The sequence below is a fragment of the Phasianus colchicus genome, chromosome 25 (genome assembly GCF_987193195.1).
Source record: "Phasianus colchicus chromosome 25, bPhaCol1.hap1.1, whole genome shotgun sequence".
Taxonomy (NCBI): Eukaryota; Metazoa; Chordata; class Aves; order Galliformes; family Phasianidae; genus Phasianus; species Phasianus colchicus.
In genome coordinates, this window is record NC_143460.1 from 3,666,456 (window position 1) to 3,693,815 (window position 27,360).

Below are 27,360 nucleotides of genomic sequence, written 5' to 3' on the forward strand. Positions count from 1 at the left end.
ATGCCACGGGCTGTCGTGCTGCCTGCTGCACGTTTATCGGCTGGAATGAAATTCGAAATTCAGATGTTTCACCCGCGGATACAAAATACACAGTCTGTTTGCCACCCTTGGTTTACATTCGGCTCTCTATCACCCACAAACAGCAGTGAACACAACCTGAAGATGGCTGTGACCCCGAACCTTCAGCACATGGTGCCTCCAGGAGAACACAAACACCCCGAGAAGGGCAACGAGCTGCAGTCCAGTGCCCCAAATGTGTGGGGGGAGCGTTGGCAGCAGAGCAGGAGGCCCTGGGCCATGCCTGTACCTTCCATGAGCAATAGCATCTGCTCCAATCTGTTAGTCAAGCCAATAATACAGCCCCATCTGTTAGAAAAGGTCAGCTCTCGCTCTTTAAAAGTCAGTTTTTAACAAAACCTGATCAGTAGCTGTTACAGGAGCAGCTTCAGCTAATCAGAGAGCATCATCAGTGAAGAGGAGCATCTGTCACCCCAATTAATAACGTCTGGGGGAGATCCAGACCTCTTTACACCAACCTCACACGGTTCAGTGACACTGTGGAGCTGCACAGGGCCTCTAAGCATCACCTCCTACCCCTCCAGCCCAGCCTTGAGCTCAGAGGGGGATGTGAGCAAAAGAAAACCACAGACCTCTTGTGCTGCTCTGCTTCCTTCAGTTTCATTCACCTTTTATACCGTCACCCAGCCCGAGCAGCGTCCTGCAGGAGCCTACAGCTGGAGCAGCACCAGGTTAATCAGCTCCACCATCGCCCACCCGAGGATTTAACGAAAACCAAAAGAAATTAAACGAAAGGTAAAACTTAAAAATAAAAATTCAAAATGAAAAATGATGCTAGAATTAAAAAGAAATAAAAGATGTCAAAAAAAAAAAAAAGAAAAAAAAAGAAAGAAAGAAAGAAAAGAAAAGAAAGAAAAAAACGTACAAATTAAAAAACAGGACGCTGATGATCGCTGGGCTCTGCAGGGCGATCGTGCAACCACGAGGTGGCCCCCGGAGCACACCGAGCTTTGCAGCTGTAGGATTGCTGGGGAGAAAAGAAACAACAAAACAGCAACAACGCCTACAAGGAAACAGCCTCCGAGAAGGCAATCCGCACGAACAACCCGTTATCAGCACATAGAAACCTCACCACGGGGGTAACACAGCAGCCCTGCTGTCCTCACCCCGCTCAGCCGCTGCCTGCTGACAGCTGAAGTGATTTTTCCCCCTTCTATTTCCATCTCTATTTGGGAACAGCAGTGCTGGCAGCAGGTTTGCAGGCTGATCTGTCAATGTGCTCTCCCCGACCAGTAATTAGCTGGGTTATTATTTGATTATCACGGAGTTAACGGGAAAAATAGGCCTTGTAGATTAGGGGAACAATCATTAACGCTGTGTGCATCCCGTCCTTTTCCACGGGTGGATTTGTACGAGCATCAGGCTGCTGGAAAGCTGTCCCACTTAAAAATGATAATACATCAAAATAATCCTGCGTGCTTGTAGGGTAGGAGGTAATTGAATTGAGGAAATATCGTTAATCCCCATTACTGCTATTTGTGTCTTAAAGCCATGGGAGGGTTGGAACAAGCAGAGGAGGAGCAGTTGTTGTGGCTTTTGCCTTCTCAGTGCAGGGGATGGGGTGGGAGTGCTGTGTTGTGCCCAGAGCCCTGTGCTGCTCCGGCAGCTGCTGTGTCCCTGGGAAGGGATCCCAGAGCACAGTGTATTTATAGAGCACTGTGGGATCCTCAGGGATGGAAGGAGCTGTTCTAACCTGGATTCACAATCCAAAAAAGTAGCCACACGCTTTCTGCGCTTTGCCCTTCATCTGCTGTCATCCTGCATTTAGATGGAGAGCCTTCCCTTTGCCCTGGGGCACTAAGGGACATTCCCAGCTGACAACATCGGTCCCAGCCAGGGATATTCCCCTTGGCACCCCATCCTGCAGCAGGATGGCAGAAATGCCCTTGGCATGGTTTCTCTGGCAGATTAGCACCCAGCAGTGCTGGCATACCCATGGAATGGCCTCACAGTCCTTCTGCTGGGCACACAGAGCCCACAGCTATGAGACACACAAGGAACTATTGCTTGGGACCAAGGGTTGTGCCTCCAGCTGCTGCTACCTCATGCACAGCATTGGAGGAGCACACAGCAGCCTGTGCTCCTCTGTGCATTAAAAATGCAGCCAGGCCCCCGAGCTGACCCCATACAGCACTTTTCTCCACACAGGGCTATTTTTTCTCCCTCCAAATGGAAACTGAGTCCTGATTCATTGCCCATAGGGTGATGCCAAATGGACAGCCTGAACTCACAGTCACAAAAACCACTGCTCAGAAGCACGGGAATATATACCTTTAAAAAGAATTTGCTTTGAAAGGCATGTAGCCCAACTGACAAGATAAACCACAAATCCCACATGGGGGAAAAATCAGAGCCTGAAAGCTCTCTATTAGTGCTCATCTATGGCACAGCAGCAGCTCAGCCCCACAGCTGTGCCACAAGGAGTGAGAATTGCAGGCCTGGCCCTCACCTCAGCTTTTCTAAGCACAGGTTTATTTGTTTTTCCCTATAAATCCACAGCAGCATCAGCACAGAGAGGGGATGGGCTTTCAGCTCAGCAACCTGATGGAGAAGCTCAGGGTGTTGTGGTGGGGACAGGACCTTTGTGAGCTCCCTGCAGGTCCTGGGTTCCTGTAGATCCACAGCTGCAGTCCCTGAGCAAAAAGAGGTGACATTCTTTAGGATGCAGCTGCCTGCTTCTCCTGCCACTGCCCCACAGCAGGCAGCAAGGCTGGCACTGCCTCACACTTCCACACCATTTATCACTACAGGCAATGTCACGCTCAGTTCTGGAGCAGAGATAGGGAGCTCAGGAGCCTCTGAGTGAGAAATAACTCTGATGGACACAAGCAGAGCCAGGCCCTGTCAACAGGCAGTGGTGTCAGAGCAGGGACAGCGAGAGCACCTCCATGCTACCCACAGAAAGGAGAAAAACAGGGAATAAGCTGCAGAAGGTTGGATGGATGTGAGGACAGAGGAAGGGCAGCAGCACGCAGGGTGAGAAGCTCAGTGCTGAGACAAGGGATCTGCTTTTAAATTGGGCCATTCCAATGAACAATGCATTTACATCTGCCGGCATCCACCTCGTGCTCAGGTCCCTGCAGTCTGCCAGCAGAGAGGAGGGAGGCATTTGTGCAATGAGATTAGGGAGATTAGCTCCATTAGGATAAGCAGCTCCCAGGCTGGCCCTAATCCAGTGGGAGCCTGCAGCCCACACGCTGCTGCTGGCTGCCCTGCAGGACACAGCAGAGCCCATGGGGACAATTCCTGGGGTTTCTGTGCCAGTGGGGACCCTGCAAAACTCCTCACGATGGCCTCAGTCCTTTGGCTTTTGCTGCTGCTGCAGCTGCCTTCAGCCTCAACACAATCATGAGGACTTTGGGGCTCTCATTGCTTTTTTACACAGCCTCTCCAGGTGTTTTGGGCAGCAAATAACACACAGTGTTATTTCAGGCTCTTTCTGTTTGCTGCTTTTTGTGGGGTACCTCAGCCCTCGGTCCATAGCAAGCTTTTAGCAACACATTCAGTGCTATAACCTAAAAGTGCCCCATATATGTGGCAGCAGAGGTTTCCATACAAAAATGGACAATTGCACATCCATGATGGAAGAGCTTTTATCCCCCACTGTCTGCATCTCCCTACAGTAGCTGTGCTGCCAGCAGCAGAAGCTGAAGGGCTCATCTCTCTGCAGCAGCACTGCTGTGCCTTGCCAAGAAGGGATGCCCAGGCATCTGTTGCCCATCAGCAGCAAGGACTCACTGAGCTCCATGCACTCAGGTGCAAGCAATGAGCACTGCCTGCAATGAAAGGGGAGGAGGGAATAGGGAGCAAACCAGCAGGAAGACTTAAAAAAAGCACATTCAAAACCTAAAAAGTGGCTGAGGGTGATGCAGCCCTGCAAGGCTCAGAGCTGAGGGGCAGCACCTCGTGCTCAGCGCAGTGTCAGTGGGTGCTGATGGGGCTTTATCTGCATTTCTGCATGTGGTGGAAAATCACTTGGGGCACTGAGCAACAGGCTGAAAGTGGCCAACTGGAGCAGCTGCTGAGAGCTGTGCGGGAAGGGCCCTGCTTTAACAGCACCATATCCACCCCGGTGTGCTGAAACCAGGAACAGAGATTACATTGCAGCAGGCTGTGACCTGGCATGTGGCACAGGCCAGAAATAAAACTGTTTATGTAGCAACGGAAATAATAGCAACAGCAGCTAGGTAAGATGTATCTCCCTCTATTTATATAATTTATTTATTAAAGCCAGGAGCATCTATTTATTTGGGTGGAAGGGATCTGTTTACATTATAAATGGTTTTGCTCCTGGTGAGCAGCCCAGGCTGTGCTGCAGGGAACTTTTCACACAGCTTTTGAGGGTGATGCACATTGCCTTTCTGCATGCTGAGCTCTGGGGTGCTGGCATGCACCGAGATGCTGGGTGCAGCACAATGGGGGGAGCAGGATGCGGCTGCAGATGGGGACCATCACTTTGTGCCATCCCTCCACTGCTCCTCTGCACTGCAATGAGGGAAGGGTCAGATCTAAGAGGAAAAAAAAAAAAGAATCATCAAGGAATATTTGTTAAGCTTTGTGCCGGTCTCGTGCATTTCCCATCACACTGGGATGTGTCAAAGGGTCACGTGTGGTCCTACAAGTGCTAAAGGGAGGGCTGGAAATAGTTATGGCACTGCATGTGATCGCAGCAGGGGGAAGGAAAGAAGCTGAGCAGGAAGTCTTGTCCCTCTCTCACCCCCTTGCTGCTCCTAAAGCACCACCAGTGCCTCACACAGCAAGAAATAAGATGAGGAGGGATGTAAAGCACCCAGGATCCTGCAGCACTTCCCAGCAAAGGAGCAGAAGCTGCAGCATCCCAGTTTATATGCATCCAAAGGAAACCAGAGGAACATGCAGCACATGTTGTGGGCACAGCTGGTGCAGGAGGTCCTCTGGGTGCTCTGCCCCAGCACAGCTCTGCAGGATGAGCTGGCAGTGCAGGGACAGAGCAGTGCCAAAGGCTTGCAATGCACTGAGCTCTGCACAGGGCAACAGCAACGAAGGGAATTGCAAAGGGATATACAGGGGATATACAGCTTATGGCTCAGAGATTTATGCTCATACCAGAAAAACCATCCCTGCTCGCTTGCCCACATTTATTTTGTGCTTCAATTCAAGAGAGGAAACTTCTGGTGTGAATTCCCTGCGTGACCTTTCCTGTTTGATGCCTTCACAGCCGGCTGCTCAGCCCTCCAGCATCGCTTCATTTCTGCCATCCATCACCAGCGCCTCCTGGAGCAGCAATGCCAGCACTATCAGCACTGCTGTCACCCAGCACTGAACAGAGATATTGAAGACTTCACTCCAGTGCAGGGCCCTGGGCTGTGCAGACACGGGTGAGGACCTTTGAGCATCCGTAGTGGCACTGAGGGAAACTTGTGTCCTTCCTTCTTATCCTTTGGCTGTGCAGGAGGGCTGTGCAGGTGAGCCTGCAGCTCAGCCACGCAGGGCACAGCCCAGTGGGAATCCTTTCTTCTGAGCTCTTTTCTTTCTCAGCTCTCCCAACCCCTCCACCTGCAAAGCCAAATTTCAGAGCTTCTAGAGGAATGCAAACCCCTACAAAGTGCTGCTCCACAGTCAGAGGTCGGGGCTGAGGCTTTGGCATCTTCAGAAAGCTCTGCAGCAGGGCATGGCAGGCTCCACTGAGTGCATTTCAGCCCCACAAACAGAGCAAACTGAAACACACCGTGGGAATGGCTCACAGAGCCCAAACTGGGAGAGAAGAGGGAGAAATGGCTGCACTCAGGTGAGGGGGAAGGAAGAAACCTTCAGAGCAGCAACTGTGCTTCTGAGCATCCACACACGTGGCTGTCCTGAGAAGTGTTTGCAGAGCCCTTCGGGCAGATCTGACAAGAGGAAAGAAAACAATCCCAGCACGGCCCACCATTCATTCATCTTCTGTGCAGAGGAAGACTCTGTTTATAAAAAGGAAAAGATGAATCACACGGAGAGCAGCACTGGCTCTGATGCTTCAAGAAAACCTAATTATGGGCAAAATTGTAGCCCAAGCAAACCCAAGGTATGGGCCAAACCCTCCTGTGAGCAGTGTCTGTGTGAAGGGCTGAGAGCCACTCCAGAGGACTGCCAGCACTGCAGCTCTATGGGGAACACACAGCCCAGAGCCTACAGCCTGGATTTACATCCATGTATCCACACAAAGAAACTCAGAGAACACTCAGTGTCTGTATGCACACCCTCTGTTACCATATCAGCTCTTGTTTAATCAAACATCTGCCATTCACCCACGCTAAAAGAAGGGGAAAACCTCATTCTGCTGCCTGCAAAGTGTCTCTGCATGTAAATGTACATCACTTAACCACGCAGGTCATAACTACAGCCCTTTTTAATGCAGGATGATTTCACCTCCCAACTATTCCGATATCCACTGGTGTGCAGGACGTTTCCCATTTATAGGTTTCTAATAAAAGCAAATCTTCCTTAAGTGGCTGCTGCTGGATTTCTCAGCGCAGCCCGGGGATAAGCAGGATTCTGAGCTTTAAAAAGATCACTGGGCTAAATAAGAAAGTGATGACCAACCAATGTTATGGCAAAACTTCGGGATGTTCTAATTACAGCACGTTTGTCACATCAGAGAACTCCATCAGCACACAGACACTCTGAAATCACCACGTAGAGCCCGAAAACCTCCTGCCCATCTCTGCTTAGACACAAACAGTAGCACCTGGCCATACAAACAACAGCAGAACTTTGCACTTTCTGGAAGCAATCCATAATAGATTAAAACCAAGCTCTTCTTTCAGGAATTCACAGTCTGGTGCTAAAGAAAATTATGTATTTATTTTCTTTTAAAAACGAACTGAAGTACAACATTAGGAAATATCTGCCCGTCACATTGAGATACAGAGTTTGAGACCGACTTAAAGCGTTCCTTCACAGGGTTATATGTTCACATGCACCTTAAGTGTTTCCTACATTTCCACCTCACAATATTTACAATAAGAAGGCTAACCTGTGAATTCCTCACACACACCGACATTTCGTGTGGACAGCTGCAAAGTATAAGAAACCCTGAATAGTAAATTCATTGCACCAAGACAAATGTAGGCTGGTAAAATAATAAGGCACAGTACTATGGATAGGGAACACGGGTTATTCCTGCAGGGCTGAAGTCTGTGATCCCTCTGAACACAGCGATGCTCACCCATGCAAGACTGCTCTGATGACCCCAAGGTCTAAAATGTGACAGTGGAAGCTGAGAACAAAGTGTTGGTGGAGCTTTTGAAAACACTTGAGAGCTCTTTTATGCAAAATGGGAAGTGTAGACATTTCCCCAAAGCTTATCAAGTTAAAAATAATAATAATAAAGTGATATCTTTGATATACATCAGATATAAAAACCATGATGTCAAGTTTCAGATGTGCTGGGTACCCACAGCTCCTCGTGCTCAATGCATGGAAAAGCTGCAAGCTCTTTTCATTAAGGAAAAGTCTTTCATTGTGGCTTGCTTTCCATCCCAGTTGGGTGCTACGCAGAAGCACTGCAAATCTTCCCATGTTATTTTGGCTCTTCGCTTCCATACCAGCATTAAACTTTGGCAGGCGGGGGATTTGTGTCAATCATTTCAGCCCAGATCTGAGTGCACAATCAGCCTTTCGCTTGTGTGGATAGGATTAGTAAGACATTGCTGAGATCATCATGTGTACATTTCACAGCCAAAACAGCTATCAGTGTTTAAAAAAAAAAAAAATAGAGCTGCAGTCTGCAGTGAACATCCCTTTAGAAAGGACCCGAGGTTTATTTCAGAGGTAGATTCAAAGATGACCATTGCAAAGAACCTCTACTGCTAAATAACCTAATTCCAACAGCTTCCAACTGCATGGAAGCCCTCACAGCTATTGTAAACAATGGCAGACTGCATAACACACCTCAAACCTTACAGAGGGGTTTGTTGTGAGCTCTGAGCTTACCAGGCAAGCAGAACTCCTGTTCAGACCGGGCAGCAAACCCTAGCAAAAAGCACATTGGAGGCAGAGTGTGCACAGCCCAAACCAGCCTGCTTTGGGGGGCTGCAGCACCAAATCCCACAGTGCCCACATCACTGCCCCACTGAGTTCAAACAGAACCAAGTTTCTCCTTGCAACTGAGCGCAGCTGCGTGGTATTTGGACCCCAGTGTAAAAGCAATGCATATCTGGCAGATGCTCGTGCCTTCTCATTTGTTTTGTATTAAAAATATTGCTAAAACTAACAGCTAGAAATGCAGACAATAAACAGCAACACAAAGAGTAATGCTAACGAGCAGTCAAACAGAAGGAACATCATAAGGAACACTGACAAACAAGTCTGGATGACTTCATTACAATTCCTAGAAACGTAATGTCTGTTCTGTCAGAATCCCAAGCAATTGGCATTTGTGTCATGCTAACTTCCTAAGAGAACATGATTGAGGGTGCAGGGGAACCTCATGAGTGCTGACAAAACAAAGAGGTTCCTCAAAAACAAACAGTTTTGTTCATCTATTTAGATGAGACCAGCACTGTATCACTTCAGCATCCTAACCAGTATCACAAGGAACAAAAGTGATGCACTCCTGACCACCTCAGACCTCACTCTGGTGCTTACCTCCCCAAAAAGCAAATGTGAATTTGAGATTCGACATCATCTCACTGAATACTGACACTGCAAACGTATCTGTGGTTGATAAATGACACTTAACAACACAGCCTGTGTTCCAGCCCTGTGAGCATGGCTGTGTGTGATTCCCATAGGAACCCACCGTGAGTTCAACAAGTGAAGTGTTTGTAGGGATGAGAACTCAGCTCTCCCAGACACAGAATTTATTATCTCCCTTGAAGGGCTCTCCCAGTTTGGACACACCATGCCACACTCTTCTTAGAAAGCAAATACTGCATAAAGAAAATGGGGCTTAGTAAATAAAAACAGAGCTGTGCCCTCTGGGTTACACAGAACCTTTTTTCAATATAGTAGAAATCTTCCAAAGTTGCTTCTTTTTCCTTCTCATCTGCTGTGGCCACATAGATCAGAGCCTCAAATTAGCAAGATAGTTAACTAAGTGTGTGATTTTAAAACACAGGAATAGTCCCAGGTAAATAAGGTTGATTCTTAAACATATACAGCTCACAGAGAGCACCTTGCTTGGTCAGGTCAACACATTTTTGAGGCAAAAAGGCAACACTTTTGCCAGCTAACGACTCCATTTGTAGTTTCACAGCTGTGACATGAGAAGTTACCTCATCATAACCAGATCCCAGAAGTCCCAGGAGAATAATCATTCCACATTGGGTATTTTAGAGATGAAAAGTGTTTCTACAGCCAAGCCACTGGACGCTGCTCCTGAAAAAAGGGTATTCCATCTTCTTGCATTGCTCCTAACACAAACTCTCTGTCTTCTTCCTGGCTCCAAACACTACCACCACTGTACAGTCTTTCTATAGAAAGTGCTCCTTTTCTACACACCTTTCTTACCAAGCTACTGCTCAAGAGGTTCCCCTTCTTCCTCACCTAGCTGGCTTAAAAAAAAAATAAATAGTTAAAATGCAAATAGGAAAGTCAGAGGAGAAACAGGACGTTCCTGGCTTTGAGAAACGTGTCACATCTATTAGAGATGCTGCTAAAATTGGTGGTGTATTCCACCACTTCCCCCCAGAATCTGTTTCCCTGGTTGTACGTTCTAACAAAACACCACTCAGCTCTGCCAAACAAAAATACCCCTCGTGCCTTATTATGAAGTGAACCACAAACACAGCACACGCACTGGTGCTGCTCGTGGCCACGTGGATAAAAGCTAGACTTCACTATTTTAATAGCATCACTGAGCTTTGTGCATTTACCCTCATAAAACAGAAGTCAGCAAAGCTCCTGTGTGAGAATCTCTGCTTAAAGAACAGTTGTGGGAAGCCTGGGGCTTTGGCTCTGACTCTTTGGCCTTTCCATCCAGCTTTTGAGCAGTGCTGTAATTAGAGCAGGGCGAAGCTGAAAGTACAGACCCATCTTCTCAGAAAGCAACTCTGCTATTGAACATGTGGTCACCTTATCTTACAAATCACCCTGAGCCTTTTTTTGTTTGTAGAACAAGTCTCCTTGTTTTAATACTAAAAACTTGCTGCAGAGAAACTCATTAAATTTAAAACCCTCTCTTCATAAAGGCTCTTAAATTGTGTTTAAAATTGCATTCAGGAACCTGGCAGGAGATCAGATGTTTTTGTAAATGGACCCATGCCATGTGGCTCCAAGAGCTAAGAACCAGAACAAGTTGTGCTGTTGTCGTTACAGGTCACACCACCACCCCATGTTCTTGGAAGATAAAGAAATTACAAGCTTACACATCTCAAGCATGCAGAAACATCTCTCACAGACCCGAAGGAATGCGATTAGAATTAAAATAATTCATCTCATAATGCAGTTTGATTTGGATCTATGAATTTTTGCATCTTATCAGTCCTTCCTGAGATTCCATTGGGATTTTGGAGAGCTATTCTATTTATTAGGGCTGTTCCACACATGTTTTCTTATTATATCCTACATCTTGAGAACTTTTACTTGCCTGACCGGGGTGGCATGCTTTAGAGTTCCATGGAATTTAATGGAATTCACTCCACACACAACAACAAAACCAAACCAACTCACACCAATGAGCAAACACACACACACACACACACACACCTGGGAGAACTTATAAATCTGAGCTCCAAGAAATGTGTAATGGAATCATCAGCCCTAAACAAAGCAGCCCAAGCCTGCAATGGACTCCTTCTGCTCCTTGAGTTTCCCTGTCAGCCTTCCACAGACTGTTAAGGGAAATAGCACATGTGCAGGAATTACATCTATCTACACCTCCTGTGTTCCATGGTGTTCCTGAAGAAAAAATTAAAATCAGACTACAAAACGTCAACACCAAATTTGTTGGTGGTGTTTCTACCCAAAGTTATTTCTTAAAATTCTTAGAATAGAAGAGGGAAAAGCAGCACAGAGGAGTCCAATCCTTCAGACATAAGTTAGTGAGTTCCTACTGCATTACACCAATAATGCATTTGTGCTTGTGACAACAGATGTAAAAACTCTCCCCAGAATAAAATTTAAAAACAAAAGTTAATTTGGGGATTAACTGAAAATATACACTAAAAGTCAATTTCCCTTGCTGTCTTAAGCAAAATAATCTCCTAACCTGTCTTGATAAGAAATAGTTTGGTTTCCAAAACAGCATTATTAAATAGCATAGCAGCCAAACTGCCACGTTACCCATCAGATGAGCTGACCTACCCAGGATGCCACACGCACCACGCTGCGAGAGAAACAGTTTGATAAAAGTTAGGCCTTTAAATGTTTAAATCCATTAAAAACCTCTGCCTTTAACTTCCTTTGACGTTATTAACAAATAATTAAAATAAAAAGTACGTATTCTGGCAATATGTCATTTGCTACTAGCTGACCAGCTTTGGCAGCACAGTACATAAAGGTATACTGCCATTGGCATCTGATGTTAAGTTAGCCCTCAGCTTGTTTGCTACCCCAACCACAGGAGGCAACTTGGAACCAATTCCTGTGAAGGAACTCGTGTAGCTAGAAATCCTTTTACTGGAGGTTTTATCAGTGCTGGGTGGTTTGGGTGTTCGTTTACAAATCCAGGGGTGCCTTAAAGCTTGACTTGGAGTCATGCGCACAGCAGGATCCCAGCTGAGACATTCCTTTAAGAACTCCATGAACAAGGGATCGTCGCAGCCTTTCAGTGCTGTCACCCAGTCCTTGTTCCCTGGAGCACCTCGCACTTTTCCCCTGCGCGATCGGCTCCCATTGAGGGTCACTCTTCCATCTGCATGTGTGGTTACAGTGCAGTAGCGAGGATGACCCTTGGAGTTGATAAAGTTCTTGGCTCGCTTGGATTGATCCAAAAGCTTCTGAGGGGGCATTCCAAGAAGTTCCATCATACAAGCCAATTGGTCTCCCTCGTCCTCTCCAGGAAAAAGAGGGTATCCAGTCAATAGCTCCACCAGAATGCAGCCGAAACTCCACATATCTATGGGCATCCCATAGCGACTCCCTAGAATTACCTCTGGTGCTCGATAAAATCGAGACTGAATGTAAGTGTAGACTCTTTGGTGCTCAAAACAGCTGGACCCAAAATCTATAACCTTGATTCCACTCCTCCCTTGCTGTTTGAGGAGGATATTTTCCGGCTTCAAGTCACAGTGTATGATTTTGTTTCTATAGAGAGCATCCAAGCACTGCAGTATAGAGTGAGCAAACTTGCGCACTAGCTGGATGCTGAAGCCCTGGAACTTATTTCTTTTTATCAGCTCGTACAAGTTCATACTCAAGAGTTCAAAGGTCATACAGATGTGGTTCCGAAAGGTGAAGCTTTCCAGCATGTGAATAACGTTCATACTGCCAGTTTTATCTTGCTTCTTCAGGTGCTCCAGGATCCGGATTTCTTCTGCTGCTTGCCGATGGAATCTCTTTTCATTACGAACCATCTTTAAGGCTAAATGCTGGTGGAGTTTGTGATCATAGACTTTAGCAACTTGTCCAAAACTACCCTTGCCAATGATTTTGAGCACTTCGTAGCGGTAAGCGAGATGGTCGTGGGGCACATGAATGTAGCTGCCTTGGTCATCATCATAACCTCCGTTGTTGGGCCCACCAATCACTCCTTGCCTTTTCTTTGCAGCTGGACCCACAAAGTAAATCTCAGAGAAGTTAAATATCTCTTGCTGCTCATACGCAGATAATTGATGCTTGTACTGTTTGACAGCTTGTTCTGGAGCCTGGGAAATGGCTTTGTGGGCTTTTGAGGAACTGCTGCCACCTTTAGAAGTGCTTAAGCTCTCTATGCTTTTATCTTTTGTCAGGGAAGGAAGAGATCTTTCTGAACAAGTAATTCCTGCAGACTGAAGGGTACTACTCCTCCTGTTCCCAGAGTCCTCAAACAATTGTTCCACTTTGACCTGGCTCCCACTCAGAGGGTGATCCTTCATTGCAAGTTTGTTGCTACAAACCTACAGACAGAAACACAATAAAAAGATTAAATAAAGCTCATTTTTAAGAATGAAATCAGTATCAAATAAAAACAATAACACCAGCATGTTTTGCATTTCCATTGGGAACAAATACAGAATGCTGCATGCACTACCTAAGCCAACACAAGTTATAAGGGTAGTTATAGAAGGGAAACATACAAAGAGAATGCAACTTAGTGAAACAAGCACATGCACAAATGTGTTTTTAAGCTCATACAGGGTAAACCCTAGAGAGTCAAACATTCAAACAAGGACACAATACCTATCTCCAGCAGCATGCACACAGTCAGCAAACAGCCAGGGGAACGGCTATGTTTAGCTTTAAACATGGGTGCAGCAAACACAACCAGTGACAGATGCAATCTGCACCTGTCTGAAACAAGCAACACGACATGAATGTGCAGGGAAGTGTTAGCAACACTGCAAGGACAAGCGTGCCACAAAGACAAAGGAGCAACAGCAAATGATGTCAGGCTGGTGTAGCCAAGCTGAACAGAAAGCAAAAGGATGACAGCAGGACGAGATAAATCTTCTGTATATAAAGTTTTTCATACATATAAACATTTGGTTTTGTGTTTATTCTTTTTTAAAGGGGAAAAACGCATCATAACCACAGTCCCTCTGGAATCACAATAGCTGAATAACTATGAGAAAACAGACTTGGAAGTCCTTCGTAATCAAGAATATCTTTTATTCTTTGACAGCAGCCTGTAACCACTGCCACTAACTGCCACATGTTAAAATATCTGCATGAGAAATACCAAATAAGAACGAGAGGAAGCTCCAAGTTTGACATTTTCAAACAAGTAAGTGCTGAACTCCCTGGAATTCAGACCACGATTTGCACAGCAGTTATTCCCCTCCTCTCCCCACTGATGCTCCATGCTGACAGACAGCAAAGAGGTGTTGTTTTATCCCACACAACATGGAAGAAGCCGAGACTGGAGTAGCAACATCTGTTTTCCATTCTGTCCTTTAATCTAAAAATAAAGATTTGAGACACATGCCAAACCCAATCCCCGAAAACTGAAATAGCTGCACAGGAATCACACAAAAATATAAATAAACCTGCAGAGCCATAGCAATAAAACCAAATTCCTTTTTAGTTACACAAAATCTAACATCCTAGCACAGCCCATAAATAAAAGAAACGAATGTTCTCACCAAAAGCAAGCTACATCTCTTCAAAGCTTGTGTGTTTTGCTCATAAGGCCAAACGATGGGCATTTCCTGCAGCAGTTGGTTTCAGATGAAGCCTGGTGAGGCCATGGGATGTATCCTACTGAGTTCCACTGCCCAGAGCCCTATCAGCACCAACCCACGGTGCACTGTGAGAGGCACGCCTCGCCAGAAACTCTTGAGTGAAAAAAGCAAACCCCAGCCCTTGTAGTTTAGAATGAACGCCTTTTTCTTGGAGCCTGGCTGAACCTCTGAGATAAGGAAGGCGTGTTTTCAGAGCCAGCAAAAACAGCATTCAGCGGAGCACACAAAACCAGCACGTTTACAAACAAACAAGATAAAGCACTAAAGCTCAACAAACCCCATTCCATCTAAAAGTGCTGCTGTTTGTACCAAATGTTGCTTCTAACTTCCTCAATGAACAAAGAATTCACGATCGTATTTCTACCACAACCATTTCTTACAGAAGAAATGATGGCTCTGGAGCCCAAACCAGGCTCAGCATCCCTAAATATCACACAATCATAGAATGGCCTGAGTTGAAAAGGGCCATAATGATCATCTTGTTTCAACTCCCTGCCATGTGCACCATCAGACCAGGCTGCCCAGAGCCACATCCAGCCTGGTAGAAGCAAGGGCTGAGTTCTCATTCTCAGGTGACTGCCACAATGCTTTGCCACAGGACAGCAGGATACACACACAGCTCCATCTGACTTGAAATCAGATGACTTCTGAGCAACACCAGCTTTCCTTCAGCAGCTTGCTCTTACAAACCCCAGCCTATCCAGTATTCCTTTGTCGTTGATAAAATATGCTGCTGTTAGAAGCCAGGAAATTACAGTGACAACACAACTGGCACTGCATTAAAGACTCTCACATCCTTCTCACTTCAGATGAAGTTTTATAAGTAAACACTCAAGCCAGTTCCTACGCAATTCTCTTTTCCAAAGTGCATCGGTTATTTCCACAAACTGTATCAAACCCATCTATTCTCAAAGCAGAAATATTTATGTTCTCTGATATAGCTGGAGATGAAAAGAACCAACAGCTGCACGTATCAGGCATCCTCAGCTCTCACGTAACTTTACATCACAATACAAAAATCTTGGAAAGCAAGAAACCAAGCATCACTGAAATCCATACGCTTCTCCTTTAAAGCTGAGCATCACAGTTTTCATCCCTGCACACTTCAGCATGCAAGATATCACTGAGATTGTATTTTTTTTTTTAATATTTAAGGCTGAAACAAGGCCATTTTGTCTTAATTTTGTCTTTAAAAGCTCTCACAGCTGTGATGGACAACATACAAACGAAAGGATAAGTTGTGCCATGGAAACAAAACATTCATACAATTACATTTGCACTTCACTGGACAGTTCCAGCCTACTGATTTCTGATTAGTTACGAGCAGCTGTACTCACACTAAGACTGAAACACTGCATTTAGGAGTTTTCATTTGCCCCCCCCCCCACAATATTACTGCTCATCAAATCTCTGTATTGCCTCTGTTTTCTCAATGCAGCCATGAAAGGAAACCTGTGCTACTGTACTTTGCTACTTGTATTTTTTAGATAGTGGGGTTTTTTCTGTTGCTTAAGCACAAGCTCCTTTAGTTCTGCCACAATTCAGTGAGAGACAAAACAAATCTAAGAACCACACAAAGGTCAGATCACTGTGTAGATGAACACGACTACCACCGTTCAGTTGAGACAATGTGAGGAAAGATTGCATAGCTCCACATCTGCTTAGGAAACACAGTGCTTATAAAGAAACACCTTTACACCTTCAGCCCACACAGGGCTACTTTGCTAGCACACAAAGCAGCAGATAATGGCTGAGTTTTCAGAGAAGAAAGACTTCTGGAAGAAGTCTGAAGACATAAACCTACATTGAAGCCTTGGGATTGTCTTGAAGAAAACTAAAATGGAAAAGTGCAACAGCTAAAGCAAAAGGTGTGTGGACTTATGTACTTATCAACATATTAGGTGACACAGCAGAACGCCTGAAACATTTGTAGAATAAATTTTGTGATTAAAATACAAGCTGAGGGTAATAACACAGCACTTCTGACACCGCCTGGTGATTTTACATTGTGTAAAATAACAAATTGCTCTTATGCTTAGTAAAAGTAACCTCCCACCTTTTGCCTTTACTTTCTATAATGAGACTGCCACATAACACCATGTGAAAACTTCAAAATACTCACGTTAGATCTCCCGAGGGAAGGCAGTCCTGAGGGGCTGTGCTCTTCATTTGCAGACTCTTGGTACCTAAGCTGATCTATCCTCATATAGGAGTCATATAATCCGTCTCCAAACCTGGCTGGAAATGTTCCATACAGTTATTGACAATTGCTACGGATGGAGGCAAACGCTCGGGTGTAACTCATGAATCATAGAATTGGGTTGAAAAGGACCACAAGGATCATCTATTTTCAACCTCCTGCTATGTGCAGGGTCACCAACCAGCAGACCAGGCTGCCCAGAGCCACATCCTGGCTTTGAATACCTCCAGGGATGGGGCATCCGCAACCTCCCTGGGAGGTTCTCATATAATTAGTAAACGATCTTTAACTACGCCTTCATATAACACCGTTAGGAATCTTAGTTTGATACTTTTGCTTTAATTTAAAGCTTCTCCTTTTTTTTTTTTTTTTTTTTTTTTTTTTAAATCGACGCTTGCAATGCAAATATACCCTCCAGGAAAGGAGGCAGCGCGTTCCCCTCCCTGCATTAAGCAGATAATCCCAAAGTGGCCTCATCGCGAGCAGCAACGCAAACGGAGCACACGCCTTGATCGGACTAGCTGGGAAGTAGGTTATCCCTTACAAACGATACGGGGGGAATTAAAACCGGCGGATCTGCCGCAAGGAAAATAAAAAATAATAAATTAAAGAAAATAAATGTAAAAGAGGACGCGTCGTTTGCTCAGTAGCCGAGAAATACTCGGAGAGAAACGGAGCGCTCAGCGCGCACCGCGAGCACGGGACCCCCAGACCCGCAGCTCCCCGGCTCTGCCCGCCCGGAGCCCGCATTGTTCCGCCGACCCCCGCGGGTCCCGCCCGGTGCCGAGGGGCCGCTCCCAGCCCCTTCTTTCCCACCCTCACCTGCACCGAGCGGCGCCTCCGGCTTCCTGCCCAGCAGCATGGTGGCGGGGGGAGGCGGCCCCCATCCCCCGTCTCGCCGCCGCCGCCGCCCCGCACCTCCGGCCTCGCCGCCGCCGTCCAGCGCTGCCGCGGCGGGCAGCCAGGCTGCGGCCGCCCGCAACTGCCGGGCCGCGGCGGGGCCGCCCGTTGCCAAGGGAACGCGCCCCCGCCCGCCGCCTGAACGCGCATGCGCATTGCGAGCGGGGCGGGGCGCGGAGCGCCGCTCTTCCTCAAGGACCCGGGTTCGAGGCTGGCCTGGGGAGCATCAAGCAGCCGTTTTCTCTCAGCGCACAGCCGGCTCCTCTGCCATCCCGAACGGCTCCTCTGAGAGCCACGTAATCCCCCAGGGCCGCCCTGACGTCGCTGTGTTTTTCTGCGGTTCTTGTATTAAAACAACACGCTTTCGACCCAAGTGGCAAAAAGGGGTTGAATTATTGTGCTATAAGCAGAGGGAAACGCACAAAGCGACATCGCTCAGTGCTGTCAGAACCCCCCGCACGGCAGCGATGCCGAAACGCGCCCCGTTCCCACGACGGCGCTGCTGCTGCAGCTCGGCAGCGGTTTATTTTTATTTCCTCTGCGCGTGAAGCGATCGGCAGCCACAAAACAACAAAGAAATCTCAACCTTAGGATAAAACCCGGCGGTTCAAACTTTCCCTTAGGGCCGGTTCGGCAGGGCGGCTTGTTTCCACCCGGACTCTTTGAGCAGCGCACGGCGCCATGGCGGCCGCCGGGGGCTGAGGGCAGAGCCGCCATGTTCTGCAAGGCGTTCCGAGTCAGGGCCAGCACCGCCATCAAGGGATCCGAGCGGTGAGTGCCGCTGTGCGGGGAGCGGCTGTGCGGGGCGGGAGGGCAGAGATGCGGGGGGGGAGGGGAGGGATTGAGGAGGACGTCTGGTTTCTTCCCAGCGCCCTCACAGCTCGTGGGGGTTTTTTCCCCTGTCCGTCGTCGCAGGTGGAAAAGTGATGTGGGGTTAGGAAACAGATTGTAGAGCTGATCTGTTAGGATGAGAAACTCAGCAAAAGAAAGACGGGTTTAGCAAACATCAAAGAAGTCAGGGCCTCTGCACGAGGCCGGACTGCGTGAGAAGGTTGGGGTGTGAAGGCAGGCACCAGGCACCCCTGCTTCTCTCTCTTTGTATAAAGGACAAGCAGATATCTGCAAAATAAAGATCAGGTATGGATGGAGGAATTGCTTTTATCGTTACAGGAAAAAGCTGCGAGGTGATGTTGCGGCTGCTTTTCCCAGTCTTAGCCCTGAACGGTTGGTGGAGTTGATTCCAAACAAGGATGAGCTGAATGTCGTCAAGATATACACTCACAAAGGGGAGGCTGGCACTGTGTACACGAACAGCAGGAACCCGATCCTGTTTGAGATTGAAAAAGCTCTGTATCCCACAGGTATGGGCAGTGCAGTGGAGGAATCCCCCCTATTTACTCAATACAAACCAGGATTTCCCCCCTCACCCCCGTGCTTAAGTGCTTACACGTCTCCCATTGCACCTCATTGTGTTTATTCGGCTGGCATCGATGTGAAATCCAGTGAGATTCTTGCAGAATGGAGGCCCTGAGAGGTTAGGAACCACTAAACAATTCAGCCACAGCTTCGCATCCTCACCTCTCATCCTTCTGTTGTTCACTTGGTATCAGCAAGTCTCACATCCACATCCAGGCAGCCCTGGAATTAGGTGACACGTGGCTCTGATAGATAACTCTGTGTTTTTGTTTTTCCCCTATCCCGAAATTCTTCCCTGTTGGAGTAGCAGATCACCTCAAAGTGCCCACGAGTTACGGAAGATAATTCAAAGTTTCATCTTTATAATAATTCACAGAATTGTGAATTAAGTAGCTGTTTTTTCTCTATCTCACTATTTTCTAATTATTGTAGGATTGTTCTGACCTTGCAGACCTTGCAGTTAGCATGGTACTGCTTAGTCTTCAAGATGATAGTAAGCAGCAGCTAGCATTTTTTAATGATACCTCTTTAAATTTTCTTCTGTTTTGGCACAGTCTATACTCTGTGGCTCTTTCCAGATCTTCTCCCTGCTTTTTCAACATGGCCCCCTGTGCTACAGAAGCTAGCAGGAGGAGCAGGTAAGAGTATCAGAACTTTGTCACATCTCATTGCAGATAGGATTTGCCTTCAGGGATTTTTGGTGATACTATTTCCCAGTGGGACCTGAAACAATGAAAAAGTATAAAGGATGTACTAAGGCACAAGGTAATTCACCTTGATCTCCTGAAGCGGAAAATAAATCAGCAGCGGATAAGTTTGTGAATGAAGCAAAGTAGGTTAAGCTGTTTACATGCAGTAATCTGTTCCATTTGAGAGTCTCGGATTTGGAAATGCCTCTTCAGGGTGTAAAGTTGATCAGTGACTCCGAACTGGGACACTGAACAGCCTGTGTCACTGCTCTGTGGGTTTTTTTTAGCTTTCCTTGGGCAGCTGACTCCATCTGCTGCCACTCTGGGTCCTGTCAGTTCAAAGTTGAGCTTGCTTATCCTGTGGAGAGTGAGTGAGTTTGTATTGGAACCTACAGTTCTAATCACTGTCAGGTAAATTGTGGATTGCAGATGGGGTTGGATTTGAATTGCTGGAGTACTGGCTCTACCAGCTGCTTACGGATCAAGACTAACGAGAAATGAATCTATTTTCTGGCATCTGCTTTGGATGCAGTTCAGATGTGTAAGAGTCAGGCCTTTATAAACCTGAAACAGCAGAACTGCTCAACCAGAAAAAGATTGAATTCCAGCCATTGCAGCTTTAATCTATAAATGGAAGTGTAGAAATAGATGTCTTTTTTCCATTACACACTGTCTAGAGAAGCAGACAAGTCCCTCTGTTCACTGTGCTCTTGGGGAAATAAAGTGTGCGTAGCTATGATAAACATCTGAGCAAGCTTTGTTGTTGGCTTGTAGTGACCTAGTTTCTGGGGGAAAAAAGTCTTGTTAACAGGAGAAGAACATTGATGAAAGAGGGCTGCAGGTCATTCATCACCCATGGCAACCAGGCTACTGCTGGGTATGATCCAAAGATAAGAAACTGGCCACGGAGACAATGGCCAGCAAAGGCAGAGAGCAAAGATTGAGCCCTGTCATAGAAATGGGAGGAAAGGCGTGAGACTGTCCAGCACTGCAGACAAGGAGGGATGGAGCAGACTTGAGGAAGCAGTCAGTTACAAAGAGATGGAAGGCAGTGCTATTCATGGCATCTGTTCCTTGAATTCCAAAGTCTCACTGCCTGCCCTGGTTATTTACGTGATGCATGCAGCTAATTACCTTGTCACTTTAAGATTTTTGCATGATTTCTGTCCCCAGAGATGTGGAGCTTTGTTTGCAATTGCAGAGTTCCTTCTGGGTTTGCTGAAAGTAGTTGTGACAGTGAATGGGAGGAAAGATATTGCTGGCCTCTCAGCATGCAGATTAAATCCAAGATGCTGAGAGAAAAGCGAGATCAACGTATGGAACACAGGTCAGTCCATGGAGCTGCAAGGTCTAGAACAACTACAGCTGCTATGAGGGAGAGTAGATAATTTTAATATAATTTAGTGAAGACATGATGCCATAGATGAGGCATGGAACACATTTTTACTCTGCTTTCAGGCATGGAAAGCAGAATGAATCACACAGCAAGGTCCACTTGTTTCTGTCCAGATTAGCAAGGAGGTGGTGAAGGCGACTTCCTCCTGCTGAGGAGAGCTCACAACTGAGTGAGCTGTCAGGTCAGGATGGTTAGGTCATCAGTGGCAAATTTTAGCAAAGAGAGAGCTTGTCTGCCTTGGGACAGGGCAGAAAAAATGGGTGGTTTTGCATGTATGTTCTCATTCCTTTCTTTTTCCTTGTCATCAGTGAAGAGTAATGCTGTCTAGGCTGAGAGCTTATTCCAAAAAGAGTACCTTCTTTGTGCCTGACAAGGCAAGGGACTGAAGATGGATAGCTCTTCTGCTGTGTTTTAGGATGTGCACACCAGATTGAATCCCCTATTCCACAGGGTGGTAGCAAGAAGTGCTAACTTAGTAGGGGAAACAGAGAACGATGTTTTCTCTGGCTTGTACTCAGCGATCAGCAGGCTGTGTTTTTGCTGAGTAACAGAAGGGGTGGGGGTGGAAGAGGTCGTGGCTGAATCTTTCATTGAGAAATGGATGCTTTGTTGTCCTCAGATCTGATGCTGCCAGGAGTTGTAGTGCCATCTTCTGGCTTTCCACAAGTAGAGCGAGGCACACTCTGTGCTGTCACCCTCCTGGGAAACAGGTACAGAGAACTCTCTATTCCCATCTTTTCTTAGAAACTAGCACTGAAAGGAAAACTATTTTTAACGTGGAAACTCTGGGGCTTTTGAGGGAATAGAAGCAGAATTATTCTCACGCATTTGATGCACTGTGGACCTGAACAGTGAAAAATTCAGCACAAAAAAAATGCAGTTGTATTTCTGGGTTGGGATATGTTTGAGCTCAGGTGGAAAGCTCTGCAAATTTGTTCTTTTGGAGCTGGGGCCTGGTGGATTTCTTTCAAAACAGCAGTTTTTACATAAGATTATAATCTACACAGTTGTCTTTTTGTCTGCGTGAAAGCTCAGAAAGAGGGAACAGCATTAAAGCTGTGTTTCTCTCCCTCCACCCAGGTCTCTTTTTAGCAGTGCCTGTGCTCCTTGTGCTTTCTTAAAGGGAAGAATGCATCACTGCCCACCTGTCACTGCAGTAGCACAACTGCACATATCCTTGGGATTCTTTGAAAGACCTTACATACCAGAGACAAGGGACAAAACCCAAAAATGCCTGCATGGCTTTAAAGAACAAGGACATTGTAAAACAATCCCAGTACATCACAACAGCAGTGTTCTTTTGTTCAAGTAGCACACTGTGTTTGTGCTGTCCTGCTGTAATGTTGCTGTGTTTCCCCAGAGCTCCTGTAGCAGTTGCAGCTGCTGCTATGTCCACCACAGAGATGCTGGCCGCTGGAATGAAAGGGAAGGGCTTTGTTGTGTTGCATACTTACATGGATCATCTCTGGTGAGTGCATCTCCAGGCATTTTGTAGAATGTGTGACAAGTCTTACTGAAATCAAAGCTGTGTCCCAGTAAGTTGGATCATTCATTGTTTGGACACAGCTTAGATGTGACCTCTGATAAGGCTTCAGCTGTGCTATGTGTGTTTGACAACCACACTTTTCTGACAGAAGCAGTTCTTTCTCCTGAGACCTATCCAATAGACATGAAAATAAATCTTATAGTTTAAGATCCATACAATTCCCCATGCCTTTTGTCAGGGGAACATTTATGAGTATTATTGTCCTATGGGTTTCTAAGCATTAAATAGAAAGCTACATAATGCTTTTTTTTCTTCCTTTTGTAGGGAATATGGTGACAAATCTTGTCCTCCTACCTTAGCTCCCTTGGTAGCAGATCCTGCTGAAAAGGAGAATGCTGAAAATGAGGAAGAAGTAGAGGGGAAAAAGCCTGGCAACAGCTTCTCCACTGACACACCACAGCATGTGAACATTGGTGATTTGAGCCTGAAAGAGCAAAACAGTTGCCCAGTAGTGATGGGAAAGGAGGAACTCAATGAGAACAGAGCTGCAGAAACAGCTGAGGATGGTAGCACAGGGGCTCAGCAGGATGCAGAGGACAGCAGGACACCACAAGGTACTTTTGCATGCAAGTGGATCCAAACCAGGCACCTTTTGTTTGCTGAAGCTGGTACCCATGATCTAGGTTACTGTGCATTCTAGACAGCACAGAGTGTAGGGATAGAGTTCTGTGGTCTGAAGCTGAGTATTATGTTATAAAGGAGAGATTGCTCACTGCATACTTGTCCTTTTCTTCCCTACAGAGCAAATGGATGCATTATTTAATCAGTGCTTTTTTCATGCTTTAAAATGCAAAGTGAAGAAGTCAGACCTCCCTCTGCTCACCAGCACATTTCTACGCAGCCATATGTTCTCATGCTGGTATGTGGTAAGAAGAGTCTTTGGGGTTGCAAGAAAGAGTGGAATATTTTGAATCAAAAACTTCAGCCCAAATATTCTATTCTAAAGTAAAATCCAGGTTACCTCGGACTGTGTTTCTTACATCAAGGTGTTTGTATGATTGAAACTGGAATATGCATTTAATAGCTAACTTGAGTTGACTAACAATTGTTTAAAGATTTCTTGATCACTTAAATGGCTCTTTGCTTCCCTGTAGGAGCATCAGCACTAGTTGAATTCATCATGTTCTGTCTGTTATTTTGTCGAAGTAATTCTGTGTAGAGCTCATTTTTTGCTGTTAAGATAATTTTAACATAAGTAGGTACCTATAACTAAAGAACTGTTTTTAAAAATCCATTATAGCCCTGCTGGACAGCAACTGGATATAAAGAAGTCAAGCTACAAGAAGGTGAGATTTTCCTAGTTGTTTTTTTTTTTTTTAATGTTACTTGAAATAAGTAGAAGGAGATAAAAATGTTGAGCTTCAAATTGTTGAAGTGTTAATAAAAAAGACAGAAAAATCCTGTAAGCTGTTCCTAGAAGCCAGTTTTTTTTACTCAGATCTCTGCTCTTGAGAGCGCAAGGGAAGAAAGCATGAGCACTTCTTTGAACATACCTAATGCAGTCTGGTATTTGTACTGTGATGGCTGTTAAAGGCTCTGATCTTGTTGGACACTGCAGTTTCTTGCAAGAAGGGATCATTCCTTTTCTGAAGCTATTAATGAACAAAGATGAAAAGAGTGGAGATGACAGGCAAGGACAAAGCCTGTTGCCAAAGATCTCACAGCAGTCCATGTGACACAGAGTGTGATTTGGCCAAGGTCACAGAGCAAACAGGTGGCAGACCTACGAAAGGAACATTTGCTAATTCTGTTTTAGAGCATGATGAAGGCACGCAACATTCTTTAGTAATCACTGTGTTTAGAGAAGCAAAGGACTACAGTGCTGGGTTCCCCCCCATTAAGTTCTTCTGATTTAGCAAGTAATTTTGGGGCAGTCAGAAATACAAAGAGGAATTCAAAATACTCAACTCCACATTTCTGATGGTTGTTTTCTCAGTTTTCTAAATTCCTGCAAAGTATGCAGCACCAGAAGATCTTACAAGTGAAGGAACTGACCAAAGGCGTGGAAAGCATTGTGGAGGTGGACTGGAAGCATCCAGAGTATGTAGAATGTTGTAGTCTTTGAAAGAGGTGATAACCCTTGAAAAGAAGGAGCAGAATCATCTGTCTCCATCTGTTACCTATTATAACCTTTGTTAGCAGTCACTCACTTTGACAGTGAGTCTGGAAAATTTGTATGGCTTTTTTTTTAGTGGGAAGGGAAGAAAGCTTTATATCCATCAGGCATTTTTCTAGCTATTTAACACTGAGTCTAATGATATGACTATCTTATGCCTTTCCCATTTAAGCAGGTCTCCCAGTTTATCTGCTGGGACAACTCTTTGTTCAGCTTTGAAGTGAACTTATCTGTCTAAAAAATAACTCCAGTGAGAAGATGACACTGCTGCTGCACAAATGCCCATGAACCTACAGCCTTAAAATGTCATATAGGATCAAATCAGCCACTTTGTCAAATCAGCAGCCAAAGTTATAATCTTAAAAAACAGAAAAACTGTTTCACATCACACTCTGATTCACACAAATACTTTAATTGCTTATTATCTGATTATCAGTGCTTCCATTATCTTTTTAAGGATTAAAAGTTATATCAAGAACCAGATTCCTTCCTTTTGCATATCAGCACATTAAGCTCTCTCTTGGAATTTCCCATTGGGCCCAAGTTCTGCTGTTATGTAACATCTCCTTGGCAACTAATGGGCTGGAGAGTATTTTGGTAGATACAAGCATATCTTCTCTTCTGCATTTGGAAAGAAGCAGAATTTGACTTTTTGCATTAACTTTTCTTTCATCATCTTTAGCCTTGTCATTAGGAGGCACAGTTACGCTCAAGCTCAGTTTGCTGTGTTCTCTTACTTGCAAGCACAGAAACTGATGTTACAAATTTCAACCTCTTTCATTCCCCCCAAATAATGTTTTTGTGTGTTTTTTTTTCCCTAGCATTAAAGCATTTGCAGTACCTGAAGGATTTTCTTCAGCCTCTGCTGCTCAAGATAGCAAGAGTGAAGACAGGGAACAAATATACCGTGCTCCTGAAATCATACCTCTGTATGGGGTCTCAGCAAAGATGGTGCCACTGTTTCAGGACTCTGGACACAGGTGAGCACTGGAAAAATGCAACAAAATCAATTGTTGGGTTAAGAGATAGGCTAACAAACCTGCGTTGCTGCCATTTTGTTCACTTTCAAGGAGGGCAATCAAGTTTTCTTTCTATTTAGAAAAGGAAGCATCCTCTCAAGCAGTGAGGTGAGAAACATCATCATTAACTACGTGAAGACTAACGAGTTGGTTGATGAAACAAACAAGAAGTGAGTATACATAAAAGTCATCCTACCTCGCTTCCACAGGAGATGCTGAATATAAAACAAGAAGTGAATTTGTTTTCTCCTAATGCGTGTTTTTCTTTTACAGCTTTGTAAAAGTAAATGCCATTCTGTGTGACTGCCTGCTGGATAAATCAGAGCAAGATGAAATCTCACACCTGAAGTGGGATGACCTTCTGAGCAGGTGGCTGTTTTTCCATTGTGCTGTTTCAATATGACACCAAATTATCACATTATGTACAAGTCAAAGCCCCGTGTCACTGGAGTTACTGAAGTTGTAGCTTCCTCCTGGTGATACAGAAAACATCTGGAGACCTTCACTTGAATCGTATCTCATTCTTCACCATTCAACCACCATCTGTCATTAACTGATGTTGCTTTCTGTTTTTGTTTACATGCTAACTATCAGGAAAAGATTTCTAAACAGCACTGCCTGATTCTCTGTACAACCTGTAAATACATATCTGTGAAGCTATTGTTTGCAGCAGATAAGTGAACATGCCCTTTTTAGGCAATAGTAGTCATCCTGCTCTTTTATGTTCAAGGTCTTTCTTGGCCGTGCAGTTCTAGACTTTATCCATAGTCTCAAAGGCCTGTGATAGGCTGCAGCAGAAGAAACACAGTTACTATCAGTCCTGCTGTGCTGAATAGACCAATTGGATCTATAAACTTTGTTCAGGTGCCTCGAGCGTCTGCAGCCCTTACACCAGGTGACATTTTTTGGACAAGAACCTATTGTGAGGAAAGGAAACATTGAGCCCATTGATATAACCACTGCACAGAGATCATCAAATAAGAAGGTAAGAAGAGAAACAAAAAGATGGGATATGAATGAGTCCTGATTCTGAGGGCAGCTTTGGCAGCTTGCTTTTCTGAGATGAATGGGATGCAATTTACTAATACTGACAGTAGTAATGTCAGTATTAGTAAGTTGTCTGCATACATTAGTAAATAGTCTGCAATCATTGCTGGAATCTTCAGGTGACAATTATCAAGAACCTCGAGCTGTACGGTTTAGACCCACAGTGTGTGGCCAATATTCTACAACAGAAAGTGCAGGCCAGCACCACCATCACCCCAGTGCCTGGAGCAAAAGACAGAGTTCAGGTCCAGATCCAAGGCAACCAAGTCCATCACCTGGCCAAGATGCTGCTAGGTAGGTCTGTTCTGGAACAGAGCTTGGACTAGTTATAGCAAGATGCAGATTTTAGTTAGTAATTTAATTTTTACCTAAAATGAACTCTTCTTTATGTTGCAGAAGAATACCAACTACCTCGGAAATATATCCAAGGCCTTGAGAAGGCTGCAAAGCTCGGCCGGAAAAAGTAGGAGAAAAATCTATTGTAAGAATTAATCAGCTCTCATTATTTATAGAAACGTCCTGCCAACAGATCAAGGTTATGTACAGGCTTTATTCATTCAAAGTCCTGCATTTCTACATGGTCTGGGATTATCCCAAATAATAATATTGCTCTAAGTGATCATTTTTCATAAAAATAAAAAGCTGAAAAAAAAAATACTAGCTTTATCCTTTTC

General features: G+C 45.3%; 2 protein-coding genes across 4 annotated transcripts; one reads left to right on the forward strand and one right to left on the reverse strand.

The window, feature by feature from the left end:
• Positions 1–5,598: 5,598 nt before the first annotated feature.
• Positions 5,599–17,532, reverse strand: DYRK3 (dual specificity tyrosine phosphorylation regulated kinase 3). Of its 2 annotated transcripts, none has more exons than XM_090124584.1 (3): positions 17,380–17,532; positions 16,480–16,591; positions 5,599–13,073 (listed from the first exon to the last, which is right to left on the reverse strand). In XM_090124584.1, the coding sequence occupies exons 1-3, from the start codon at positions 17,442–17,444 to the stop codon at positions 11,502–11,504; spliced, it is 1,749 nt and encodes a 582-aa protein (XP_089980710.1). In that variant the 5' UTR covers positions 17,445–17,532; the 3' UTR covers positions 5,599–11,501. The 2 variants fall into 2 exon arrangements, with proteins under 2 accessions (XP_089980710.1, XP_031461870.2); XM_031606010.2 differs by having other exon boundaries at positions 16,480–16,595; positions 17,380–17,530.
• A 119-nt stretch (positions 17,533–17,651) lies between these two features.
• EIF2D (eukaryotic translation initiation factor 2D) lies at positions 17,652–27,344 on the forward strand. 2 transcript variants are annotated; one of them, XM_031606009.2, is made up of 15 exons: positions 17,652–18,228; positions 18,628–18,818; positions 19,452–19,511; positions 21,578–21,668; positions 22,319–22,426; positions 22,769–23,058; positions 23,246–23,363; positions 23,745–23,790; positions 24,441–24,544; positions 25,442–25,600; positions 25,720–25,809; positions 25,913–26,008; positions 26,504–26,624; positions 26,806–26,980; positions 27,083–27,344. In XM_031606009.2, exons 1-15 carry the CDS (start codon positions 18,173–18,175, stop codon positions 27,151–27,153), a joined length of 1,776 nt encoding a protein of 591 aa, XP_031461869.1. In that variant the 5' UTR covers positions 17,652–18,172; the 3' UTR covers positions 27,154–27,344. The 2 variants fall into 2 exon arrangements, with proteins under 2 accessions (XP_031461869.1, XP_031461868.1); XM_031606008.2 differs by having other exon boundaries at positions 17,653–18,228; positions 19,428–19,511.
• The last annotated feature ends 16 nt before the right edge of the window (positions 27,345–27,360 follow it).